This window comes from Phocoena sinus, chromosome 1 (genome assembly GCF_008692025.1).
Source record: "Phocoena sinus isolate mPhoSin1 chromosome 1, mPhoSin1.pri, whole genome shotgun sequence".
Taxonomy (NCBI): domain Eukaryota; kingdom Metazoa; phylum Chordata; class Mammalia; order Artiodactyla; family Phocoenidae; genus Phocoena; species Phocoena sinus.
The window spans coordinates 56,007,944-56,034,849 of NC_045763.1; the positions used below are offsets into that span (position 1 = coordinate 56,007,944).

General features: G+C 34.7%; 1 protein-coding gene across 7 annotated transcripts in view; it reads left to right on the top strand.

Moving 5' to 3' along the window:
• RAVER2 (ribonucleoprotein, PTB binding 2) overlaps positions 1–26,906 on the top strand; it is a 103,798-nt gene that overhangs the window by 37,233 nt on the left and 39,659 nt on the right. For 3 of the 7 annotated variants that reach the window (XM_032636639.1, XM_032636685.1, XM_032636675.1), the window contains exons 4-9: positions 2,264–2,455; positions 9,563–9,689; positions 19,590–19,675; positions 21,347–21,451; positions 21,611–21,722; positions 23,648–23,916. In XM_032636639.1, the coding sequence (XP_032492530.1) occupies positions 2,264–2,455; positions 9,563–9,689; positions 19,590–19,675; positions 21,347–21,451; positions 21,611–21,722; positions 23,648–23,916 (891 nt within the window). The remainder of the gene's footprint in view (positions 1–2,263; positions 2,456–9,562; positions 9,690–19,589; positions 19,676–21,346; positions 21,452–21,610; positions 21,723–23,647; positions 23,917–26,906) is intronic. The other 4 variants (XM_032636656.1, XM_032636646.1, XM_032636665.1 and 1 more) reach the window with 4 other exon arrangements.

Sequence of the window (26,906 nt, forward strand, 5' to 3'; positions counted from 1 at the left end):
ATCTATTTATTTATTTTGGTAAATTTTATTTTATTTTTATTTATTTTTATTTATTTTTGTATTTATTTTTGAATTTTATTTTTTTATATAGCAGGTTCTTATTAGTTATCCATTTTATACATGTTAGTGTATATATGTCAGTCCCAATCTCCCAATTCATATGATGGTAAATTTTAAATCAATCCCTTTTGTTGATGGGCCAAACTATATTGTCTTTATATAATTATGTCTTAGCAAACCCATCACTTAACACATCCACCTTCTCATTCCATCCACTCTTGACCCATTCATGCATTGATCCCTTTATCCATCCACGTTTTGTTTATCACCTTCTCAGTGCCAGACACTATATTGCTAAATGTCGGAAATGTAGAGAATAGAAAGATACTCTCTTAATACCGCACAAGTTTGTGGAAGAGACTGACAAGTAAGCAGATAATTGTAAATCCTGTATGAAGACTGATACGATGGAAAATAGAAAAGTGTTATGAGGTGTAAAAAGAATGCATTATTCTATCTTAATGGGGTCATGGTAATGAGACATTTAGAGAAGATCCTGAAAACTGACAACACTGGTAAGAATTTTCAAGCACTTTGAGTAAAATTAAATATATTCTACTAAATAGGCAAAAATATATACTGTATACAACTGAGAGGTTATCTAGTCTAGCTTTCCATCTGGTAAAAAAAATCAAAACGTTACAATAATTGAGGGATCATTTAGCTTCTGTTAAAATATTTCAAAATAATGGAAAATTCACTAGATCACAAGTCAGGCCATTACATATTTAAATGGCTCTCATACTGAATGTAAATATTCTTCTTTAAAACTGCTGACGCTATGGAATTAAAATGACTTTGTCTTTTGAAAGACTTAAAATGATAGTGTCATTTATTTGGCATGAAGGTTATAATGAACCAGGAATAGTAAAAATATTTTAAAAGTTTTCAAAAGGTTAATAAAGCCACTTTACAATGCCTTTATCAGTAGATCTGTTAAACTCAGGCTCTCTCGCTTGGTAGGTTGACATAGACTATATGGAAGACACAGTCTTCTTACCTCGTGGTCAGAAGGGACCAGTGGGACTAACGGCTTTTACAAATCTGATTTTAAGATTTGGTTTGGTTAAAAGGAATGAGGTTGTAGGAGAAATGTTTGGAAGAGGTAGATATTTTTCCTTTCTCCCATGGAAATGGAAGAAGTTTTATGGAGGAAAAAAATATTTGAGGGCAGTTTTAAAAGGAAGGAAGAATGTGAAGAAAAAATAGAAATTCGGTCTACTACACAAAAAGCTTCAAAAATAAGAAAAGAAACTAAAAAGGACTGGAAAATGATTTAATTGTAGTATCAATTTATGGGATGCCAAATTCAAATAGAAGTATTGTACATGCGTCTTCTCAAAGACATACGAAGCTGAATTTTATCACATTTATCACTTTATAGCATCAGTGTGTTTAAGATGATTCAGACATGTTCAACACTTAGAAATTTTTAGTGTCTTATTTTGTTCTTACTTTTGCTCTAGAAACTTTTTAGTGTCTTATTTTGTTCTTACTTTTGCTCTTTGTACCAGTCTTTACAGATCCAGGACTTTAGTATCTTCTTTTACACTCTTACAGGTGGGTGACTGGAAATAAATTGAGTTCTGCATTGCAGGAGTTTATTTAGGGCACATTCAGAAAAAGGTTTTGTCCTGAATATGGTATTTTAAACAAACCTGGGGCACAGTTTTCCTAAAGAAGGTTTGCTTTGGTATACTTGACCAAATTCCTGGGATCTGCCCAAAATATTGAAATAAACTTTGAATGTGGTTCCTTCTACCTTTCTTCTGTTGATAATGCAAATGTTATTTTACATAGATACATGATCCAGTAATTGTTCAGCATGTTTCATCGTCTGTGTATCTGGTGAATTTATTTTAAAGAAAGTTTTAATTATTGTGTCCCATATTTTTCTATAAATTATCAGTTATATATATATCTTAATATATAGGGACTATTATCATTTGAACATTGACTTTTAAAATAAATCAGAGATTCAAAGAAGTAAAAGGAAACCGGACAGAATCTTACTTTTCCCATCTTCTAGAAGGACTACATCTACCCAACTAGTAAACTTTTATTTTCAGAAGGAAAGAATACATTATTTTCACCAGTATCATGCTCTGAGACATTTGTCCTTGAATTTTTAGATGATATACTTGTAAATAAGTATTTCTAGCTAAATATTAGAATTCCCTTTTTAATAAATGTATCACATCAGCTTGCACAGGATGAAGGTAGTTATGTTGGTGGCTTTGCGGTGGTTGAATATAGCACTGCAGAGCACGCTGAAGAGGTTCAACAAGCAGCTGATGGTATGACCATCAAGGGAAGCAAAGTTCAAGTTTCCTTCTGTGCCCCGGGAGCACCAGGGCGAAGTACATTAGCAGCATTGATAGCAGCTCAACGCGTGGTAAGTTTCTTCTTTTTTTAGGATATAAAAAAATTCTAGTAGTATTTTAATCTATCCAAACTAGTCAGTCATTGATTGGACCTTCATTATATTTTTTTTATGTAAAGATACCCTTCTTTTTTTTTTTGACTGGCTAAATGGTACCTCTGCCAAATCAAGCCAGGAGTCAATACAAAAGAAGAAACTGTGTTTCATAACGTGTATTCATCTCAAGAAAAAATTTTGAGGAAATTTCATTGATTCAGTAAATGTTTGAGTTCCTGTTCTGTAAGTTTTGAGTGCAAGGTGCCCCCTTTTTCAGTGTTCATAAGTATCCATAGTAGAAGTAGTAGGAGGTGGCACCTCATTTTTGTGCACATGGCACAGTTGCTGAGTTTCCAGTTCTGAATGCATCTAGTCACCCACTTTTGCAGGTGGCACACCCTGTCCTCTTGGAGAAAAAGAAACAACTAGGTGGCTTGGTGGCCTTACAAATGTCTGTCATTTGTTTATAGCTGATCCCCCAGCAAAACTAGCTATCTCTTATCAGCCACTCTTTTCCATTTTCTACAGTGACTCTCTCAAATCTTCACTCTTTTCCTGTCTTTGTCCTTCTTTCTATCCGATGATCGTGGCTCCTACTTTATAGAAATATAAAGGCCATGTGCTGGACTCATTCATTCAACTTTTCTCACACTCCCCCAGAAAAAGTGCCCCCATTTTTTCTCTTAAATAGCATTCATTCCATAAATACTTTTTGGGTACCCACTGCATGCTAGGTATGTTAGAGATGTTTAGGATTCATCAGTGAACAAAACAAAGATCCCTGTTCTCTGGGAGGGAGGGCTGTGCCTCCTCCTGCCAAAGCAGGGGCTCATGCCCATGTCCCCCATCCTCAAGGATCTTCATCCTCACCTTTCTACTTACTTTCACTTGTTCACTAGCTCTATCCCATCTGCTTATAAATACGCTCAAATCTTTTCCTTTAAAAATCCTCTCTAAATACGAGCCTTTGTAATACTTTTCCCTCACAGCTGGAGCTTCTTGAACAATTAGGTCCCACTCATCACCTTTTCTTCTTTTCTCATTTCCCTCTCAGTCCAATGCAATCTAGTTTCTGCCGCCACTATTCAGGTGAATCTGTTCTCTTTAAGATTAACAGGAATTTCTTAATATTCAGTCGAAAAGGTACTTTTCAGTCTTTCTTTGCCTGGTTTCTTTGGAACATTTAAAACCAACCTCCTGGGACTTCGCTGGTGGTCCAGTGGTAAAGAATCCACCTTCCAATGCAGGGGCCGTGGCTTCGATCCCTGGTCTGGGAACTAAGATCCCATATGTCGTGGGGCAACTATGCCCACGTGCCACAACTACTGAGCTCGCGCGCCTCAACGAGTGAGCCTGCGTGCCACAAACTACAGAGCCCACGTGCCCTGGAGCCCGCGCGCCACAACTAGAGAGAAAAGTAGTGAAAGATCCTGCATGCCTCAACGAAGATCCCGTGTGCCGCAACTAAGACCCAATGCAGCTAAGAAAAATAAAAAATAAGGAAAATAAATATTAAAAAAAAAATAAGACCAACCGCCTACTACCTTGAATTCTGCCTACCGTTTGTTTCCTACCTGTCTAACCGTCCCACCCCTTTCTTCTCTTTCCCGAAGGGCTGCTATCAGTAGGCTTCTGTATTTGGCCTCCTCACTTTCTTCCTCTTCAGCACTCCAGTGGTTTTAGTTATTGCCTATCAGTGGTGATTTTTCCAAGCATATATTTTTGGACCCAGTTGCTAAATCTGTATTTCCAAATGATATTTAAACAGCCCCTTTTTATGTTATATAAATAGTTCAATTTCAACATTTCCAAAAGAAAACTATTTTTCTCTGGGACCTGCTTTTCTGTGTTCTGTAATATCTATGTATGGCATCAGTTCATTCAAACTAGAACTGTCTGAATTAAAAACTCAGTTAATCATGATTGGTCGTCTTCACCTACTCCCCAGATCAAGATGTCGAGAATATTAGCAAATCCTTTCAGTTCCGCCTCCTGGTAACTATTAAATCCTTGAGACTTGTCAGCATCTTTGTTACTTTACTCAGGATCTCATTTTTCTCACCTTGATGGTTCGAATAACCTGCTATGTGGTTGCCATGTTGTTCGTCTTCCCCATTCTAACCCATCTTCCACGGTGCCACAAGAGTGATCTTTCTCGTCCTCAAACCAGATTATGTCATTCTCTTGCTTAATATTCTTTAATGCGTGCATAAGTGCAGTTCCTTACCATGGCATACAGGGCCCTTCGTGATTAGGTATTAGTAACATGAGGAATCTTAAATTTTTCTCAGTCTTAAAAGTAATGTGCTGCATTGATTTTTTTTTCTGTAGGTTCTTGGTACATATCCTTTATCAAGTTTTCTGATTTAAAAAAAAATCATAAGTAGGTATTGATGTTTATCAGAGTATTTCTGCAACTATTGCGATAATTTTATGTGATTTCTTTCTAAGTTCATTAATGTGCTGAATCCAATTGATAGGTTTTTCTAATATTATACTATCCTTATGTTGTAAATCCTAATTGATAATGATTTTTTCCTATGCATTGTTTGATTTTATTGGATAATATTTTATTTGGTATATGTGCAAATGTGCTCATAAGTGAAAATGCTTAAATTTTTGGGTACCATTTTTACTTAATTTTGGAATCAAGAGAACATTGACCTCATTAAATGATTTACATATTTTTCTCCCCCTTCTCCTTTTCTTTCCATTTCATGGATCAATTTGTATAAAATCGGGGTCATCCGTTCTTTGAAAGTTTGAGAGATCTCATCTATGAAACCGTGTAGACTTACTCCTTGAGCCTCTTCCAGAAGGAAATCATTGATTACCGCTTAAATTTCTTCTGTGGATATTCGGTTTATTAGTTTTATTTTTCTCTGTGTGCTATATGTGGCATTTGATTATATTCTACAAATTTATCCACTTTGTCTGAGTTTTTAAATTTATTGGCACATAGCTATTTATAAAGTTTTATTTAAAATTTGTCATGTCTAGTCTCCTCTTTTTATCGTATATTTTATTTATTTGCATTTCCTTTTTTTCCCTTGATCAGTCTTGCAAACTATTTATTTTGCCTTTTAAAGAAACAGCTTTTGTTTTGTTCATTATTTCTCTTTTTTCTATCTTTTGCTTATTCTTGCCCTATCTTTATAACCTCCTTGCTTCTTTCTTCTTTGGATTTACTCTTCCCACCCCCACCCCCACCCATCTTTAATGTTATCCGTGTTAGCTCCTCTGTTTCCAACCTAGATTGTTTTCTGATGAACATAGTTAAAGTAAGCTTACTTCTATAACTAATGCTATACCTATGTGTCATAAATTTTATATTATGAATGTTTCAATTTTTTGTTATGATTTCCTTTTAGCTTAATTATTAGTTTTTTTTCCAGTTTATACCCACCTAGGAATTTTTAAAAGCTATTCTTCTGATATAGATTTCTTTTGAGATATAATTGACATACAGCATTATGTTAGATTTCAAGTGTACAACTAATGATTCAGTATTTGTATGTATTGTGAAATGATCACCACAGTAAGTCTAGTTAACATCTGTCACCACACAGAATCACAAAATTTCTTTTTCTTGTGATGGGAACTTTTAAGATCTACTCTCTTGGCAACCTTCAAATATGAAGTAGAGTATTATGAACTGTAGTCATAGTCACTGTGCAGTACATTACATTCTCATGACTTATTTCTCTTATAACTGGAAGTTTGTACTTTTTGACCCCCGTTACCATTTCACTCACCCTCCACCCCCTCCCTCTGGGAAACATCAGTCTGTTCTCTGTATCTATGGTTTTGGTTTTGTTTTTAGATTCCACACATAAGTGAGATCATACAGTATCCATCTTTCTCTGCCTGACTTATTTCACTTAGCATAATACCCTCAAGGTCCATCCATGAGACTACAAATGGCAAAATTTCATTCTTTTTTATGGCTGAATAATATTCCATTGTCTGTATACATATACACACCACATTTTCTTTATCTGTTCATCCATTTTTGGAAACTTAGGTTGTTTTCATATCTTAGCTATTATAAATAATGCTGCAATGAACATGGGGTCCATATATCTTTTTGAGTTAGTGTTTTTTGTTTTCTTTGGAGAAATACCCAGAAGTTGACTTGCTGGGTCATATGGTAGTTCTATTTTTAATTTTATGAGGAACCTCTATACTGTTTACCAACACTTGTCATGTTTTTTTTAACTATACTTTTTTCCTTTGTTTTCATTTCCCATCTACTATTGGATAAATTAGAATTTTCTTCTTCTGCTTCGAGAGTGAGATGTTCTATTTTATCCTACTGGTGATTGTTCCTAACTTACTAACACGCCTAGGTTGATCAGTATCTCTTTCTTCCCACTTAGTTCATTCTAAACTCCATCCTGCTTCTTCCTTCTACCCCACCTACCACCATATCGAGAATACATAAAGTACATTTTTACTTTAGGATTGCCTGAATTTTTTTTTTTGTGGGGGGGGGCGCACTGCACGGCTTGCAGGATCTTAGTTCTCCAACCAGGGATTGAACCCAGGCCATGGCAGTGACAGCACCAAGTACTAACCACTGGACCACCAGGGAATTCCCAACCTTAATGTTTTTGTTTTTATGGTCCTGGCTTTTGTATACAAGATTAAAATTAACTGTGATATTGTAAACCCTAATTTCCATGTATCATGTAATATCATCATGCATTTATTCTCATTTCTCATTTTCAGAAAGGGTTTCATGTAGTAAAAACTTTTTAGACTGTGTATGGCTGGGAATATTTTTTATTTCTTTTCCATATTTAATAGCTTAGCTGAATATAAAAATCTAGATTCAAAGTTTTTTTCCTGCAGCACTTTGAAAATATTAATTTGTTGCCTTCTTAAATCCAGGGTTGACGCTTTGAGAGTGAAGATGATATTAATCTGCTTTTTTCTTTTTTCTGAGATGTTCTTCCTCACTGGAAGTTTTTAGTATGGGGGGGGGGTGTTTGATGTTCTTAAATTTCACACCAAAAAAATGTAACCAGGTGTGTGTTTTCCTATATCATATTTGGAACCCTTTCGTTTTGTGGTCTTTAATTTTTCTTTAATACTGGGAAATTGTCAGCCATTACTTCTTCAAAGATTCCCTTTTCTTCCTAATCCATCAGGGACTCCTATTATATAGATGTTAAGACTTCTAGTCCCTTTATTGCCTTGGTTTTCTCTCTTGTTTGCATTTTTCATTACCATGTTCTACTTTGTTTGTATTTCCCTCTTTATCCTCTGCTCATGTATTCTGGGAAGTTTATTTGACCTGACCTTTCAGATCACTATTTTGTTTTTCAGTCTCATATATCCTACTGTTTAACTTACCTGTTAAAGCACAGAGTAGAGGTTAAGAATAATGCTTTATGAGTTTCTCCAGTTTCCTCACCTATAGAATGGGGGTAATAACACGAACCCTATAGAGTTGTTTTGGGGCATTAAGTGATCTAATCCATGTAACATGCTTAGAACAATGCCAAGTATATATAGTAAGTGATGGCTGCTATTAATTTTCTCTAACAGTTGTGTTTTTCATACGTCTAATTGGTTGTTCTTTATAACTGCTTGTCCTTGTTTCATGTTACCAATAAAAATATATTATCTTTTTTTTAGGATGTCTGTTATGTTGAATTAACGTTCTTATTATTTCCTATCCTTTAATTCTGCTTTGTCTCTTATAGGTGCTTCAGTTTGTTGCCTTTAGTTTTTGTGGCTACATTCTCCCCATGCCTAGTTATTTTGTTCTGTGGATACATATCTCCTTTGGTAGTGGGTATGGTGGTTGGCTTCTTTGTATGTGAGTGTTTAGAGGTTGAGGGGCTGGAGATGGAGGAGGAGTGCTGAAGGCTGGTCTCAGCTAGGGTTTAGGGAAGGCGGGCAGGAACCTAGGGCTGAGAACCTCTGCCTTGACCATCTGGCCTTGACCACAGCCCTTTCCCACCCCAGCCAGGCAACCCTGCCCCTTAGAGCCTCTTAATCTCTTCTCCCAACCCTGCTCTTTTCCAAGTTCTGCCTTCCTCAATTATAACTCTTCCACCCTGCCCAGTGGGAGGAAGGAAGTAGAGAAGGTTGGAGGATGTGGGAAGGACGTTTTTGGTCCCTCTACCTAGTGTTACATGGTCCCCACTGTCTCTGAGTTTGCACGACGCCCTGCTGTTAATTCACTGCTCCTAGGCGGTCACTGGACTGATGCTGCCCTTTTCCTGCTCTTTCCTAGCCATGATCCCTAGGGGGTGATGTGGAGGAAGGCCCTTCCCCAAGCTATCCTGTCTGTGGATCCAGCCTCTCTCATACTCTTGAGGCACTACCTGTGTCTGTCCAGGGATTTCTCACGGGTTTAGTGTCAGGTTCTCAATCCGTCACCCTCTCCCTCTTAATGTCACAGCTTGGGATGAGAGAGAGAATCCAGTTGTCCTTGTCGGTTCTCCGTTTTCTCCTGGCTGGAAGTTCATAGTTTTCCTTTTACATCATTATATTAATATTCTCATCTATCAGACTGGCTTTTAAAATCTGAGAACAACTTCATATATTGAGGAAGCTACCCAATGACATGTATGTAAGGCCAGTTCATCTTTGTCTCATATTAGAGGATTAAGTTAATGAATTAAAGACTGTTATTATAAGAAAAATGTTGCTTTGTAAGGCATCCCACATTATTAAACTTGAGATCAACATTGTTGTAAGGTTCCTCTACAGTATCAAAATATTCATCTCGTGTCAACAGGTTACCTCCCTGTTAATAAATTCAGATTCCCCTGAAATCTTTCTACTTGTATGAAGAGATTTATCTGACTAAATCATTAGTCCTCTTAAAGCCAATTTCTACTTAACTGAAACATTCTATGAGGATTTCAGTGTATGTTGTATGGTAGAATATCTTATAATTAGGAATTGTGGTAGAATGTATACAACAAGTATATAATATAAAGTAAGTTGTGGTTATCATAAAATAGATCTTATCAGGTGAATGAGAATTTCTGGAAAAAAGCCTTTACAGTTTCATCTTTGTGCTTATCCTTGTTCTAATGTTTTCTATTTCTGTATTCATCAAAGATGCACAGTAATCAAAAGGGCTTACTTCCAGAGCCAAATCCAGTGCAAATTATGAAAAGTTTAAACAACCCTGCCATGTTACAAGTTCTTCTACAACCCCAGCTCTGCGGGCGAACTGTTAAACCAGGTAAACTTCATGTGTGCTGATTAAACGTAGAATGTTGGCATGAAGTTAATTGTGCTGTTTTACATGAAAAACACACTTAAATTAGTCCAAGAATATTTATTTTTTCTAGAATTTATCAGTGAATATATAAAATATAATTTATTTTAATTAATGGTCTGAGGTGAAAATATGTTTTGACTGTTTTTGATAGGGACAAACTGCTTATGGGTTTCCTGATTTTTTTTTTAACTATTAATAAATATTAAACCTTCAGTTTAGTTACTGGTTGACATGAATTTGTAAACCAGGTAACACATGGCTTAATAAGGTAATATTTAATATACTACATTGTTACACCCTATGTTAACAAAGGATATACTTTTCTACATAATATTTTTGGCAGAATTACTTTGTTGGAAAGTGTTAAGGTCTGTTTCCTCTCTGCTCTTTCTTTTTCATTGTGAAATTGTTTCACTTTTTAGAAAATGAGAAAAACATCATTTTCTAAGTATTATGGAAATTTTTATAATATTGGCATACATTAAATATCTATTTAGTATTCATTGAGAAGAGTTTATTTACCTTTTGAGATGCACCAGTATACATACACAGAATGTATGTTTTATCATTATGAGGAAATGAATGCCTGTATTCAACACTAAGCTTTAGATTACAAATGTTTAGATTAAATACACTTACTCTGTTTCAGCTCCAACTGGTCTAACAACAACTAGTATATTGCAATTCAGTTCTAGCACCAACTACCTAGAGTTAGCACAGATCCTACAAGTAAGGGCTTTGTCCCCAACCGGTCTGCCCCTACTTCAGACAGCAGCCACAACTTCAGAGGTCCCCTGGTCACCTACATTTCTGACTAACTTGCTTCAAATTTGGGGGTTCCTGTGACCCCCTCAGGTTCAATAATTTGTTAGACTCACAGAACTTAGGAAAGCACTGTACAGTAAGTCCCCACCCATACAAACGAGTTCCATTCCAAGAGCGTGTTTGTAAGTCCAGTTTGTTTGTAAGTCCAACAAAGTTAGCCTAGGTACCCAACTAACATAGTCGGCTATATAGTACTGTACTCTAATAGGTTTATAATGTTTTTCACACAAATAAAACAAACACAGAAAAATAAAACATTTTTAATCTTACAGCACAGTACCCTGAAAAGTACAGTAGTACAGCACAACAGCCGGCATCCAGGGGCTGCCATCGAGTGAGCAGGCAAGAAGAGTTACTGACTGGAGTGGGGAGAGGAGGTGGGAGATGGTAGAGCTGAAGGATCGTCAGCGATAGGAGACGGAGGGCAAGCTGCAGTTTCACTCACGCCTGACGTTGATGGCACAGGTTCTGGTTCCTTGCTGGATTCAATTCTACCTACCCTCTTGAAAAAATGATCCAGTGATGTCTGGGTAATAGGCCTTCTTTTCTCGTCATAGATGACACAGTAGCACTGGATTGCATTCTGAACGGCTGTTGCAACCTTCGTGTACCATTCTACGTTCAGGTCCTGTGCCTCAAAACTAACTGCCTCCTCAAATAAAGAAAATCCCCTTGCCATTTCCTGCGTCATGAATCTCTTCGGTTCTTCAGTTACTTCTTCTTCCTCTTGTCTCTCTTCGTTCTTTCTCTGGGCCTCCAATTCCTGGCACTTCTTAGCAGTACCAGCTATATCACCACTGCTTTTACGCTTGCCTCCGGACATCCTGGGCTTGAAATAAAGATACTGTACTACTGTACTCTATACAGTACTGTACAGTAAAGTACACAAAAGCACAGCCACTTGTAGAGGGTGCACACAGGTGACAAGGTACGCCAGTCACGTAAACTAATTTACGTGATTGGACATGTGAACACACGTCTGCATCTTTGAAAGTTTGCAACTTGAAGGTTCGTATGTAGGGAACTTACTGTACTTATGATTACAGTTTTGTTATAAAAGATATAACTCAGAAATAGCCTAATCAAGAGACTTAGGGCTTCCAGACTGGAAGGTCCTGACTGCAGAGCTTTTACGCTCTTTCCCTATGGAATCAGAGCACATCTGCCTTGCAGCACACATGTGTATTAGCCAGAACTCCCTGCTGCAGTAACTTCAGTATCTAGAGTTTTTATTGGGGTTTTGCTATGTAGGCATGACTGACCATGTTATTGAACTCTATCTCCAGTCCCCCTCCTCTCCCTGGAAGTCAGGAGGTTAGGCTGATATCATATGACTCAAAGCTCTAGTCCTCTAATCACATGGTAGGTCTTTCTGGTATGACCAGTCCCCATCCTGAAGCCATCTAAGGGCCCACACTGAGTCACCTCATTAGCATAACAAAGACACTCCTGTCACTGGGAAAATTCCAAGGATTTAGAGTTTTCCTTCCAGGAACCAAAGACAAAGACCAGTTAAATTCTTTATTATACCAACAGTGTTCATATTAAGTACTTCATATAATCATCAATTATCTCTGTGTAGGAAGTAGCTTTAGAGGTGTCCAGCTCAGCCTACTATGCAGTCAGATATCCCTTCTACAATTTTAATGGTATAGAGATATCCTTTGTATGTCTTGACTACTCAAAGCATAGAGCAGCTCATTATTTTCCAAAGCAGCTATTCCCTGGTTTAACAAATTTAATTACTAGGTTTTCCCTTATATTAGATGGTGATTTCTATGACTTTTAGCCACTTATTCTAGTTCTTCCTATGAGGAAACACAGAATAAATCTATTCCTTCTTCCATAAGAAAAGCCTTCTAATGTTGAAGACAGCTATCATGAAACCTTAGTCATCTTTGATTTTCTTTGTCTTCTGTTCTCCAGGCCAGTAGTCTCATTTTATTTATTTATTTTTTGACTATGCAACTCTATCAGTAAAGTATATTTTTAGTAGAGCCTCAATATATACAGTATACGTATCACTTATATGTCAATTACATGAATGTACCTTTGTCAATCCATATATTAAGAAATGATAAAGCTTAATATTTTTATATTTTAAGATGAAAGTAAATACAAATAACAGTTATCTTTTTTAAGAACAATTTATTTTTTTATTGAAGTATAATTGATTTACAATGTGTTAGTTTCAGGTGTACAGCAAAGTGATTCATATATATATATATATGTGTGTATATATTCTTTTCCAAATTCTTTTCCCTTATATGTTATGACAAAATATTGAGTATGGTTCTCTTTATACACCTCTTCTATTCTCTTTGTAAACTATAGCTCTGTATTTGACTTTATATAACATGTCATAGTATACGCTCTCTAGAGCATCCCCCGCCCAAGTTGTCCTCTTGTAAAGATACCTAGGTTGTCTGGGTTGCCCTGAAATACGGTGTACACAGACATGAATTTATCCTATAGATGGGTTCTAATCAGCACAGAATGCAGTGGGATTTCCTTCCTATGATCATTATTTTCCTTTTAATGCAGTCCAAGTTTGTATCAGAGTTTAAAGAAGTATATTATACTCTTGTGTCTCTTAGAAAGTATAGTTCACATCTGGACTATCTTTAGTAACTTCTCCCCCAAATTATTTTTGTCTCATCTAAGATATGTATTCTCCACTCTGCTTTTCTACTCAGGTTGGTGTATGACCATATGAGATTAGGCTTTTTTATTTTAGTGCTACTTTCACTGTTTTAAGAAAGATATATCATTATTACACTGATAGCTTTTTCTTTGTTTGGAATGGCCAGTGAAGAGGGTTAAATACCTTACCTGAACACATGCAAAGAGACAGTGTATGGAAAGTTTCTTGGTGTTCAGGAAAGACAAGCTCTGGTTAATCAATAAATTTCATTTGTTTTTCCTTTACTATGTTTTTTTTTTTTTTTTTTTACTATATCTTAACTATATCCCTTACTATATCCTGAGCTCTTCACAGAAGCCTCTGAACAAAGTAATTACAAAGGATCATAATTCCCTGTAATTTGTTTATATTATATGATACATATATACACAAGTGTGCCATATTTTACTGTGCTTCACAGATGCTATGTGTTTTTTTACAAATTGAAGGTTTGTGGCAACACTGCTTTTGTCAGATGATGGTTAGCATTTTTAGCGTTTTAAATTGAGGTATATACATTGTTTTCTAGACATAATGCTATTGCACACTTAATAAACTACAATATAGCATAAACATAACTTTTACATGCACCAGGAAACTAAAATAATTGTGTGACTTGCTTTATTGCAATAATCACTTTATTGGAGTGTCCTGGAAGCAAACCTGAAGTATGCCTGTATGATATATTTGTATTTAAACCCTTGCCCAAACTTCTCTCTCACTGTATCATTTTTTCAAGTAACTGACACATATCTAGTTGTTTATTGCCTTCTCTTCCACTAGACTAGAGGCGACTCCATAATGGCAAAGATTTATCTGTTTGGTTCATCTCAGGCATCTAGGACAGAACTGCTATTTATAGTGAAAAGTACTTAAATATTGTTTACTGATTAAACTCCTTCCTTAACCTGTCTGTTGCACAACTTATACATACCTTGTTATATATGATCTAGTCTGTAAACTTTTAACTACTTTTCTGGTCTGCCTTCTTTTCTGTCTGATCTAATCTGTGCACGACCGTCAGGTCAATTTTCCTCCTACACCTACTTTATGTTACTTGAAGCGTACTGATCTTTTCTCTCCAATCCAGACCTTGTAAATACCCTAAAAAAATACAGTATAGTGTAAATATTGTACATTTCTTTCTCTCTGTCCTTGTGTGTGTGTCTGTTTTAAAGTTTAACTAGTATATAATTACTTAGAATCTAAATTGTATGTTTAACAGCTTTCTTGAGGTATAACTGTGGCACATTCATCTGCACATATTTAAATTGTACAAATTGGTAAGATTTAACACGTGCATAACCCATGAAACTACCGCCATAATCCAAATAATGAGCATATTCATTACTCTCAAAACTTTCCTTTTGTCTCTTTGTAACCCCTCCCCCCATCCCCAGGAAACTACTAATTTGCTTTCTGTCACTATAGTTTGTATTTTCTAGAAATTTATATAAATGGAGTCACACAGTATGTACCGTATGGCTTCTTTCCCTCGGCTTATTATTTTGAGATTCATCCATGTTGCTGCGTGTATCAATAGTTTTTTTTTGTTTTTAATGCTGAGTAGTATTCAGTTCTACAATTTCCATTTTCATTGATTTGTTGAACATTGGGTTATTTCCTGTTCGGGGTCATTACAGATAAACTTGCTGTGAAGATTTGCTCTTAATCTTTATGTAGACTTACGCTTTCATTTCTCTTGGATAAAGACATAGTTGTGGAATGGCTGGGTCATATGGTGGATGTATGTTTAAGTTGTAAGACACTCTTCCAACTGTTTTCTAATGTGGTTGAACCATTTTACATTCTCACCATCAGTGTCCAGGGCTCTAGTTCGTTTAGTATCCTCACCAACATTTGATATGTTGATCCTTTAATTTTAGTCTTTCTATTTGGTTTATAGTGCTATCTCATTGTGGTTTTAATTTGAATATCCCTTTTGACAAATGATTTTGAACATCTTTTAATGTACTAATTTGCCATCTTTATACCTTCTTTGTTAATATATCTTTTAAGATATTTTGTACATTTTAAAATTAGGTTGCTTATCTTCTTATTAAGTTGTTAGGGTTTTTTATCCTAGATACAAGTCCTTTATTGGATATATGGGTTTGCAGCCACTCTGTAGGTTGTTGTCCTTTTATTTTCTTAACAATATCTTTTGAAGAGCAAAATTTTTTATTTTGACAGTGTCCAGTTTATTATTTTTTGTTTTATAATTCATACTTCTTGTGTCATATTTAAGAAATCTTTGCCAAATTCGAGGTCACAAAGATGTTCTTATATGTTTTCTTCAAGAAGTTTTATAATTTTACCTCTTAAGTTTAGGTTGATGAATGATTTCAAGTTAATTGTTATTTATGATACGAGGTAAAGGTCCAGGTTAATTTTTTTTTTACAGTTGTTCCAGCATCATTTGTTAAAAAAGATTATCCTTTTTCATTGAATCTCTTGACACTTTTTTCAAAAGTCAGTTGACCATATATATATGGCTCTATCTCTGGACTCTCTGTTTCTATTCCATTGATCTAAATGTCTGCCTTTATATCAATACTACATTGTCTTGATTATATACAGTTTTATAATAAGTCCTGAAATCAGTTAGTGTAAGTCCTTCAACTCTGTTCTTTTTCTCTTTGTTTTGCCTATCCTAGGTCCTTTGTATTTGCATATAAATTTTAGAGTCAGCTGTCAATTTCTATGAAAAACGTCTGCTGGAAATTTGATTGGAATTGTGTTGAATCTGTATGCTGATCTGTGCAGAACTGACAACAGTTTGCCCTAAGTGCGGTATATCTCTCCATTTATTTAGGTCTTCTTTAATTTCTCCCAGCAATATTTTGTCGTTTTCAGGGTATAAATCTTACACATATTTTTTCAGATTTATCCATAGCATTTCATGTTCCTTGATACTATTTTTTTATTGCAGTAATTTTCTGAGGCAGAATTCAGAGTCAGTAATTCAGTGGCATTTGGTACATTCACAATGTTGTGGAATCACCAACTCTGCCTACTTTCAAACATTTTCATTATCTCAAAATAAAATCCAGACCCATGAAACAGTGACTTCCCATTTCCTCCTCTGTCCAGGCCCTGGCAACAACCAATCTGCTTTCTGTCTTTACACTTCTGCTTAGTCTGCATGTTTCATATAAACAGAAGTCATTATGTGACTTTTGGTGTCTGGCTTCTTTCACTTAGCATGATGTTTTTGAGTACTGTAATATGTATCAGTACTTCATTCCTTTTTTTGGCTGAGTAATATTCCATCGTATGTACATCACACTGATGGACATTTGAGTTGTTTTCACTTTTCGACTCTTGTGAAGAGTGTTGCTGTGAATATTCATGTACAAGCATTTTAACATTTGTTTTCAGTTCTTTTGGGCTTATATTCCTAGAACTAGAATTGGTGGGTCATATGGTTATTCTATGTTTAACTTGTTAAGGAGCTGCCAAGCTGTTTTCCACAGTGGCTGCACCATTTTACATCCCCAAAGCAATGTATGAGGGTTCCAATTTCTCCATAACTTTATAGACTCTTGTTACTTTCTGGGTTTTTTAAATTATTATTAATTTTAGCCATCCAAGTAGGAATCAACTGGCAACTCATCATGGTTTTGATTTGAATTTCCCTAATGACTAATTATGTTGAGCATCTTTTCTTGTGCTTGTTGTCTATTTTTGTGTCTTCTTTTGGAGAAATGCTTAATCAAGTTCTTTGCCCATTTTTGAACAGGGTTGTGTGTCTTTTTGTTGCTGAGTTCTTTATATATTCTTGATACTATTTTAAATAGTATTACTTTTTAAATTTCAATTTCCTACTGCTTGTTGCTAGCATATACAAGTACAATTGATTTTGTCTATTTATCTTGTATCTTGCAGTCTTGCTTTCTATTTCTATCAATAGTAGGTATTGCCCTTAGGATTTTCTGTATAGGCAATCATGTCATCTACAAATAAACACAGTTTTACTTCTTCCTTTACAATATGTATACCTTTTATTTTATTTTCTTGCTTTATTGCAGTTGATAGAAATTCCTGAAAAATTTGTGCATTGAACTGATGAGAGTGGACATCCTTGCCTTGTTCCTGATCTTACAGAGAAAACATTCATTCTTTTATTATTAAGCATTATGTTAGCTATAGTTTTTTATTCACAGATTTTCTTTTTCAAGCTGGGAAATTTTTCTTCTATTTTTATATTGCTGAGATATTTTATCATGGTAATTGCTGGGATTTATATAATGCTTTTCTCCATTTATTGATATCATCAGTGTGGCTTTTTTATTTCTGGTCTGTTATCATGATGAATTATATTGATTGATTTTTGAATGTTAAACCAATCTTTCACTCCTACAGTAAGCCACACCTGGTCATGACATACTATAATCCTTTTTTTTTTTTTGACTATGAACATCAGTTTTCTTTTCTTTTTTTTTAAGACTATTTTCTTATACAGCAGGTTCTTATGAGTTATCTATTTTATATATATTAGTGTATATATGCCAATCCCAATCTCCCAATTCGTCCCACCACCACCTCCACTACCCCCACTGCTCCGCTTTCCCCCCTCGGTGTCCATATGTTTGTTCTCCACGTCTGTGTCTCTATTTCTGCCTTGCAAATCAGTTTTTTTTTTTTTTTAACATCTTTACTGGAGTATAATTGCTTTACAATGGTGTGTTAGTTTCTGCTTTATAACAAAGTGAATCAGCTATACAGATACATACATCCCCATATCTCCTCCCTCTTGCGTCTCCCTGCCACCCTCCCTATCCCACCCCTCTAGGTGGTCACAAAGCACTGAGCTGATCTCCCTATGCTATGCAGCTACTTCCCACTAGCTATCTATTTTACATTTGGTAGTATATATAAGTCCATGCCACTCTGTCACTTCGTGTCAGCTTTATAATCCTTTGTATATAAATTTTAGGTTGACAGTGTTGTTCAAGTCTCCTATATCCTTACTGGTTTTCAGTCCACTTATGCTATCAATTATTGAGGGGAGCAAGAGGCTCAGTGGGAGACCTAGCCAAAATCTAAGGGTAAGGGCAGTTAGATGTGAGACTGTGGACATTTTCAGAATGTTTTAATTCTGGTTGTTATTTTAAACTGGGAAATACGATATTCACTAAAAGCTGTGAAAAAATATTTTAATGTTTTATAACAAAATACAGTGACTGTCTGAAAAATGAGAGGAAGTGGTATTGAAATCTCTAACCATAATTGTAGATTTGTCTACTTTTCCTTTTAGTTCTAGAAGTTTTTGCTTCATATATTTTGAAGCTTTGTTATTTGGTCCACAGACATTTAAGATTGTTGCATCCTAATGGATGAATTGACCCCTTAATCATTATGAAATGACGATCTTTACCCCTCTTTCCTAATAAACAGTATTTTCCTTTATAAGCAACTTATCCTAATGATCTAATCTTCCCATCATCTATCATCGAAACTGGTTCATTCTAAAGAAAGTGCTTTCTAATGGTCAGTTTTCCAAAGATGTAATGGATTGTCTCCGCAAGTAACAAAAAATTGGAACAAAGTTTTTAAAGCATGAATGAACTTGTAGCAGTGTTATGTATAAATTTCAAATACGTTTGATCATTGGATTACGTGCTTTTTGAAGTACTTTCTAAGCCTGACCTTCTATGATTCTAATTAGCTGTATATTATGACAATTTACATCTAATAATTAGATGAATTGCTTCATATATTTTCTATCTCATGTTTCTTTTTGTCTGTATATTGTATGTTCTTAAAATATCTCTTCTGATGTGTACTCTGGTATTTGTACTCTTAGACAAACTTGATAAAGAGTATGGTTATCATTTATTCCTTTTATCAACTATATACAGTATCGTTGCTTCTGTAGGTTTTTTTATGAAATATCTTTAAATGTACATATTCTCTTCTTAATTGGATTATAAGCTTTAACGACAAGGATTGTATATTGTCCTTCCCCTCCCACCTGACCCACTGCCAGAATACCCAAAAAAAACTAACAAAAATACTGAGCAAATAACATGGGTTCAATTAGTATTATACTTATTAAAAGGTGGAATTAGTTTTCTTGCATTAAGTGCCAGAGAAGAGAAAGGCTAGGTTTGGTGTTTTTCCGTTAAGACAGAAGGTGTTGGAATTTAAAATCAAATTCTAGAGTTGAATCACAAGGAAAGGAGCCTGTCACTTTTTGTACAATGACAAGGTCAGTATATCATTGAACTTCCACTACATATGTTAAAAGTTTAAAGGAATATTCATTTACCCTTTTTGGAGTTTGTTTTATTTATTTTTGAATTCCATAGATATCATAAAGTTAAATTTTTACTTTTATTTTCTTAAAGCAGTCCTTGGAACACCTCACAGCTTGCCACATCTGATGAATCCATCCATCTCCCCTGCATTTTTACATTTGAATAAAGCACATCAGGTATATAAATAGCATTGAGTACTGAAGCATCGAACATTTGGAGTGAATATTTTGTTTGTTCTTTACACTTAAAGTTCTCAAGGAGTCAAATGAGTATTTTGTTTCCAAATAAAATTCTTGGTAATAAGTGTACCTACCTAAAAACAGAACTTAATAAGGAAATCAGATCAAATTAAGGTAATCAAAGCATCATAGTTTATATATTTATTGGTTCCTATTTGTAGGGCATTAAGAAGGGAAGAGGAATATTTTGTGGTATATTTTTCTAGAAATAACTCAGTAGCTCAAAACAAGTTTTACGTGGTCTTAACTCAAAAAAGTATTTCCAAAAAGAAAAATAGATAATATTCTTAAAATTTAATCAATGTTATAGAAATAATTTATATATTTATGAGAGTAAAAATTTTTTTTCTTACCTTTTTCAGATAAGTATTTTAAACTATGTTTGTGTACATAGATATCCGTAATATTGGAGATAAATATTACCTACTAATTTCAGGTACTGTTTAAGGCTATATCTATATAGAAGCCTAATTACAAATCGAACCTAACACATGATAGATGGGTTGTTATAGGTTGAATGAATGAATGTCTGTTCCTAAACGCAGCTTTTTAAGGAAAAGGCTTATTTATTTTTCATTCTTAGAATCTAACATATGACCTGTACATTTTTCATTCATTTACTCAACATATTTTATTGAAAATCTAACATGTACTAGACACTCTGCTAGCCATTGAGGCTATAGCATTGAACAGAATATTCACAGTCCTTATCCTTATAGAATTTCAACAAATAGAGAGAACAAGCATTAAACAGTTAATTACAATAAGGTTTAAAGTGATATGGGAGGGGAGACCAGAGTATTGACAATATTCCCTTTACTTTAAAATAAAGACCAACTGCTTAATTTTGCCTTGAGGGCCTGTCTAAGCTGGCCTCTCCTGCCTCTCATATGCCTTAGGTGTCACTGTCCCAGCTCTGGTGAACTGCTTGTGGTCCGTGAAGGGCTTTCTTCTCTTCTCCTTAGGTCTTTGCTCCTGCTGTTCTTCTACCTGGAATACTTCCCACCGCAGCACCACCTTGTTCCCCCAGACTTCACCTAGTTATTTCTCCACAGCCTTCAGATCTCTGTGCAAGAGTTAGTTCCTCAGGGAAACCTTCCTTGAATTTACCAATCTAAATCAAGTTCCACCACTATTTGTTTCCATAGCTCCTTGTATTTTTCCTTCATACACTCATTGCCATTTTTAATTGTATGTTTTTATAATTAATTAATGTCTCCCCTCCTCAGGGGACTATAAGATCCATGAGGGCAGACCGTATTGTAGCACAGTGCCTGGCACATAGAAGTGCTCAATAAATATTTGTTGAATGATTAAATGAATAAATAAATCATTGAATGATAGTGACATCAAAGCCAGAAAGGGGTGAGGGGAGGGGAGGAAAGATGGAAGAAAAGAAGGAAGGGATATGGAATTAGTTTCATGACTGTATGGTCACATCTTGTGTATTACTGAAAGAATTAATTAGTGTTGCCGGTAATTAGAAAGTAGAATATTAAGAAGCTGTTGCTTTTGCTCAGATCAACTCAGGAATTGAACTTTACAATGAATTACACAACAAGTAGCTCTTCAAAATTAAACTAACTTAATGTTTTATCATTTTCACAGAGCTCACTTATGGGTAATACTTCTAATTTATTTCTTCAGAATCTTTCTCATGTACCACTGGCACAGCAACAATTAATGAAGTTTGAGAATATTCATACTAATAATGTAAGTGTGGAATTATTTTTTTTCATTTGAAATGAGTTCATTCCTTTTCTATAATCAGGCTGTTGGTCAGATGGTTAATGAATTTTCGCATGTGTAGCTTTTTTATTAGGTTATGTCTTGCTGCCATGAGCAAAAGTCTTTTCTTCTCTTCTTTTGCAGAAACCAGGCTTACTTGGAGAACCCCCAGCTATGGTGCTTCAAGCTGCAGTAGGGATAGGGTCTCCGCTTCCATTGAAAACAGAGTTGGGCCATCTTGGAGAAGCCCATAAAAGTAAATTATGTGTATTTGCTGAGACGTCAGTAGACAGTCAGATTTGAGATTTAAAGATAGTGTACCTGTATTCTACTTTTATTTACAGGAAGGTCAGATTTGAGTTTTATTCAATCATTTAAAATTTCAAGAGCCCTCTTGGCTTTTCTGTTTTTAATATTAGAATACTATTGGTAGTTATTTATTGATGGACTTGCTTCTATGCCAAGATAAGACTTTCTCTGTTGGATGTGCTTTAATATTTGATGAAGGTTCACGGCAGCATGAGGCAGAGACATAGATCTATTTGAGACTGACATGCTGCCCACTGGGCTGACAGCACATTACATAGGGATCCATTTAATTTTTGCCTGGATAAGAAACCCTTAGCTTTATTAAGAAATATCTGGTAATGATAAATGTAAAGTTTGATTGTTTATTTGTATTATTTCTAAAATGTGAGCTCCAAATTAGTAGTAAAAAAAAATGTGTATTATGTGCTTCTAAAATATAACAAATTTAAACAGAACAATTATTTTTCTTTTCAGAATAATAGCATGGTAGTATACCAGGATGTCTTATGTGATTTTGAAAGGCACTTTCAATTTGAAGTTTAACTGAAATTTGTTTGAAGTGAGCATGCTGAGGGGAAAAAAGAGAAAGTCCACCAGTGATAAAAAAGAAATAAAACCAAGTCAGTTAAAATGGGTAACATATTTAGCCTCTTGTACATAAAACCAAGTCAAATGGTCAAATAATCAATTCAGACTATTGGAATTGACTGGGCAAAAGTTAAACCAGTAGACAGCTATAGAAATTTTTATAGTGTGATAGAGTCTGTCCTAAAAATTAAATATTGTATGCCTAAAAGCTTATACAGATATTTATATATAATTTGTGTTGGATTAAATAACTAGCCATTTGCTTTAGCACTGCTGCTTTAAGAACACTGAAAATTCAAAGTGTCCAAATAAATATATTGCTAAAAGATAGAACTGAGAATCTATCTCTAAATAGTACTAAAAATAATTTAAGAAATTTGTTTAGTGAATTTGTAAAATATAACTTGGATTTAATTAAGAGAGTTGTCAAAACTAGCTCTTTTCATTTAGTTTTGACCTATAGAGTTTTAAAAAATGGAGTGGTTCAGGATTTTCCTATTAAAATTTTATTTCTTCCAGAATTTCTTGTTACTCCCTGTAAATAAAAATATAAAACTTTAATGTGTTAAACTTTCATTTGGTGCTTAGCTACTCATACATATTGATGTTTTTTTAAACCAGTGGTGTGCTGGTGTTTAAAAACCAGCTCTCTGGGTTAAAAAAAAAGTCTTGATTTGTAACATTTGTGGATTTCTGTGTGTAAACAGTCCAACCATGGCTGATTTCAGGTTACCCATGCAAAGACGTTGAACTCAAGATCTGGGAAGAGACAGCACAGTTGACTTACGAGCTGGTGCAACCTGGCTGACTAAATGTATTGTTGGGTTTAATGTAACTTTATTAATTTTTGAGTGTCAGAGACTGTTTTTAAACTGAAGGCTTAGTTAATTATCCCCTTCAAATATGAAAGCAGGCAAATTACAATGACTGGGCTTAAAAAAAAAGGCACTGATATAACTTAAGTGCCAAAAAGTATATAAATTTTGCTCTCACCTTCTAAAATGTACAATTAAAACTTGGAACTAAAAAATATAATATCCTTGAGATTATCCTGGAAGTTGTTGAAAATAGGAAAAGCATGATTACTATTAGAGGTTTTTGTTTTTCCATACAGGAGGCTGCTAATTTATAACCTTTAACCTCACCTTTTGTATTTTAACTATGCTCTAATAGGTAAAAAAATAGGTTTCTGCACATTCTGCCCGTAACTTGACAAAATCAAAAGGACTATTGTGAATAAGCCTCATGTAACCAAAACCTTTTTGCATTTGTGGTTCACGACAGCATCTAATCTGATTCCACCGCAAACAACTATAACAGCTGGCATGGGCATGTTACCATTCCTTCCAAATCAGCACATTGCCGGACAAGCTGGGCCAGGGCACGGGAACACTCAGGAGAAACAGCCAGCCTTGGTGGGGATGGCAGAAGGAAATTTCTCAGGGTCACAGGCTTATCTTCAGAGCTTTCCAAACCTTACTGCTGGAGGCTTGCTCACGGGACATCATAAACAACAACAAAGTCAGCCAAAAGGCCTGGAGATAAGTTCAGGGGTAAGAAAACTGTGTGTGAGTGTGTGTGAGTGTGTGCATGCATGCATACACATACATATAAATGCACACATGTATATACATGAAGTATATATGTGTATACTACATTATGTATATACTACAAAGGAATATATATATATACTTTTTAAACTATATCTTAAATGAAATTATTCGAGAGTAATCTAATTTTTGGTTATTTTACAGGTGGTATAATTTATGAAGTATCAAGCAATCTTAACTATTTTTGAATTTCAAAGGAAGTTGATAATATACTTAAAGTATATAAATATGGATTATAAACTAGATAATTCCTATAATGTCAATGACATGAAGGCTTTTTCATACTGTACATTTACTTCTCAAAAGAGAAGAAAATATTGGACTCTAAAAAAAACCAAAACCTGTCATTATAAACAAACAAAAATCCATCCTTTGATAAGTTATGCCAAATGATGTTTGGGATTCTGCTTAATTACTTGCCAGTTTGTCTGTAAATAAAATAATTTCACTTTTATAAAATGTTTTTAAAATCTGTTATTATAAAATATTTAAATATGAATTCTTTATTCCTATAAACATTTGCTTTTCTAAAAACTTTTAGATATGCATATATAAATATAAATATAAAGGAATATAAGTTCAAAATTTTGTAGTTTGGAAAAGTGTAGTAGTACCATTAATACTTATCCAATTATATAATGATATTATTTATAAGGATTTCTTAGTAAATAATCATGCTGTTCTTTAAAATGTACTAATTTTTTCTAAAATGTATATTCTGTAGCTAATTAAGTATTATTTTAATATTTAAAGGTAGAATAAATTCTATTTTATCTGAAAAATTTCAAAGCCAGTTATTAATCTCTGGTCTGTTCAAAAGAATCTAATCTTGGTTTTAATTCTTGGTTTTTACCCCAAATTTTATTGGTTTATAAACCACTGATATTTGTAAATGTTATAATTGGTAGGTAGAATAAAGTACATTTAATTTTTTTTACTTGTACCCTAGAATACCCTTTGGATTAGAAGTGGCATGTGAGGAAACAATTCTTGTAGTTGGCTATATTCAAATATCAAAATAATAATATTGACTTTGTAAGAGGTTTTGGTGTCACCTAGTCATGGCAGGAGGTATGGATAGAATGCCTATAATTATACATTGAGGAAGCTAAGGTGGTTCTTCATAGAATGAATTTTTTTTTTTTCATAGAATGAATTTTAAAAATTTATCTGCAGGGTTAATTGCTTAAGTTATTGAGGGAAGTTAAATAAAACTCATATATGAATAGTCTATCTTTTTGCACAGACTTTTTAATTCATTGAAAGCACTACGGTCTTTAGAAAAACTGGACTTGAGGTGATTCACATAATGGGCAAATGAGAGTGTATTTGGAAGAAGACAGGTGAAGTGGGGAAGGGCCTGGAAAACAAGTCCCGTGAAGAAGAATTGAAGGAAATAGATACATGGAACTTGGCAAGGGTTGACCAGCTGACATTTAATTTGACGTTAAAAAGAAACAAATTTACAGACTAGTCTAGTCACATGGTATTTTATGTTTCTCTAGTGGGCAGAATTAGTCCGATAAGTATGACACAATAAAGCAGATTTAGGCTTAATATAACAAAGAACAGTTGAAGTTTTCAAAGAAAGAAAAAGTTTGACACTTTCACAAAGATGTGAATGTCATATCACTGAAAATGATTATGCTGACCCCAGGTGAACATCTGTACAGATTGTTGTAGAAGTGATTCTTCTTTCCTGACAATAGGGGCTTGGACCAGGTAACCTCAAAGTGTGTTTTCCAAGTATGTAGCAAGATTTTGGACTTTGTTAAACAGTTGGTTAAACTCGGCTGTAGATTTTTAGACCTGCATCTTTAATATTATGTTGACAAGTGATTCTTTTTTATTTATTTATTTATTATTTTTTTTTCTTTTTTTTTTTTTAACCATCTTTATTGGGGTATAATTGCTTTACAGTGGTGTGTTAGTTTCTGCTTTATAACAAAGTGAATCAGCTATACATATACATATGTTCCCATATGTCTTCCCTCTTGCGTCTCCCTCCCTCCCACTCTCCCCATCCCACCCCTCCAGGCTGTCCCAAAGCCCCGAGCTAATATCCCTGTGCCTTGCGGCTGCCTCCCCTCAGCTATCTACCTTACTACGTTTGTTAGTGTGTATATGTCCATGACTCTCTCTCGCCCTGTCAAAACTCACCCCTCCCCCTCCCCATATCCTCAAGTCCGTTCTCCAGTAGGTCTGCGTCTTTATTCCTGTCTTACCCCTAGGTTCTTCATGACATTTTTTTCCCTTAAATTCCATATATATGTGTTAGCATACGGTATTTGTCTTTTTCTTTCTGACTTACTTCACTCTGTATGACAGACTCTAGGTCTATCCATCTCATTACAAATAGCTCAATTTCATTTCTTTTTAAGGCTGAGTAATATTCCATTGTGTATATGTGCCACATCTTCTTTATCCATTCATCCGATGATGGGCGCTTAGGTTGTTTCCATCTCTGGGCTATTGTAAATAGAGCTGCAGTGAACATTTTGGTACATGACTCTTTTTGAATTTTGGTTTTCTCAGGGTATATGCCCAGTAGTGGGATTGCTGGGTCATATGGTAATTCTATTTGTAGTTTTTTAAGGAACCTCCATACTGTTCTCCATAGTGCTGAACCAATTCACATTCCCACCAGCAGTGCAAGAGTGTCCCCTTTTCTCCACACCCTCTCCAGCATTTATTGTTTCTAGATTTTTTGATGATGGCCATTCTGACTGGTGTGAGATGATATCTCATTGTAGTTTTGATTTGCATTTCTCTAATGATTAATGATGTTGAGCATTCTTTCATGTGTTTGTTGGCATTCTGTATATCTTCTTTGGAGAAATGTCTGTTTAGGTCTGCCCATTTTTGGATGGGGTTGTTTGTTTTTTTGTTATTGAGCTGCATGAGCTGCTTGTAAATTTTGGAGATTAATCCTT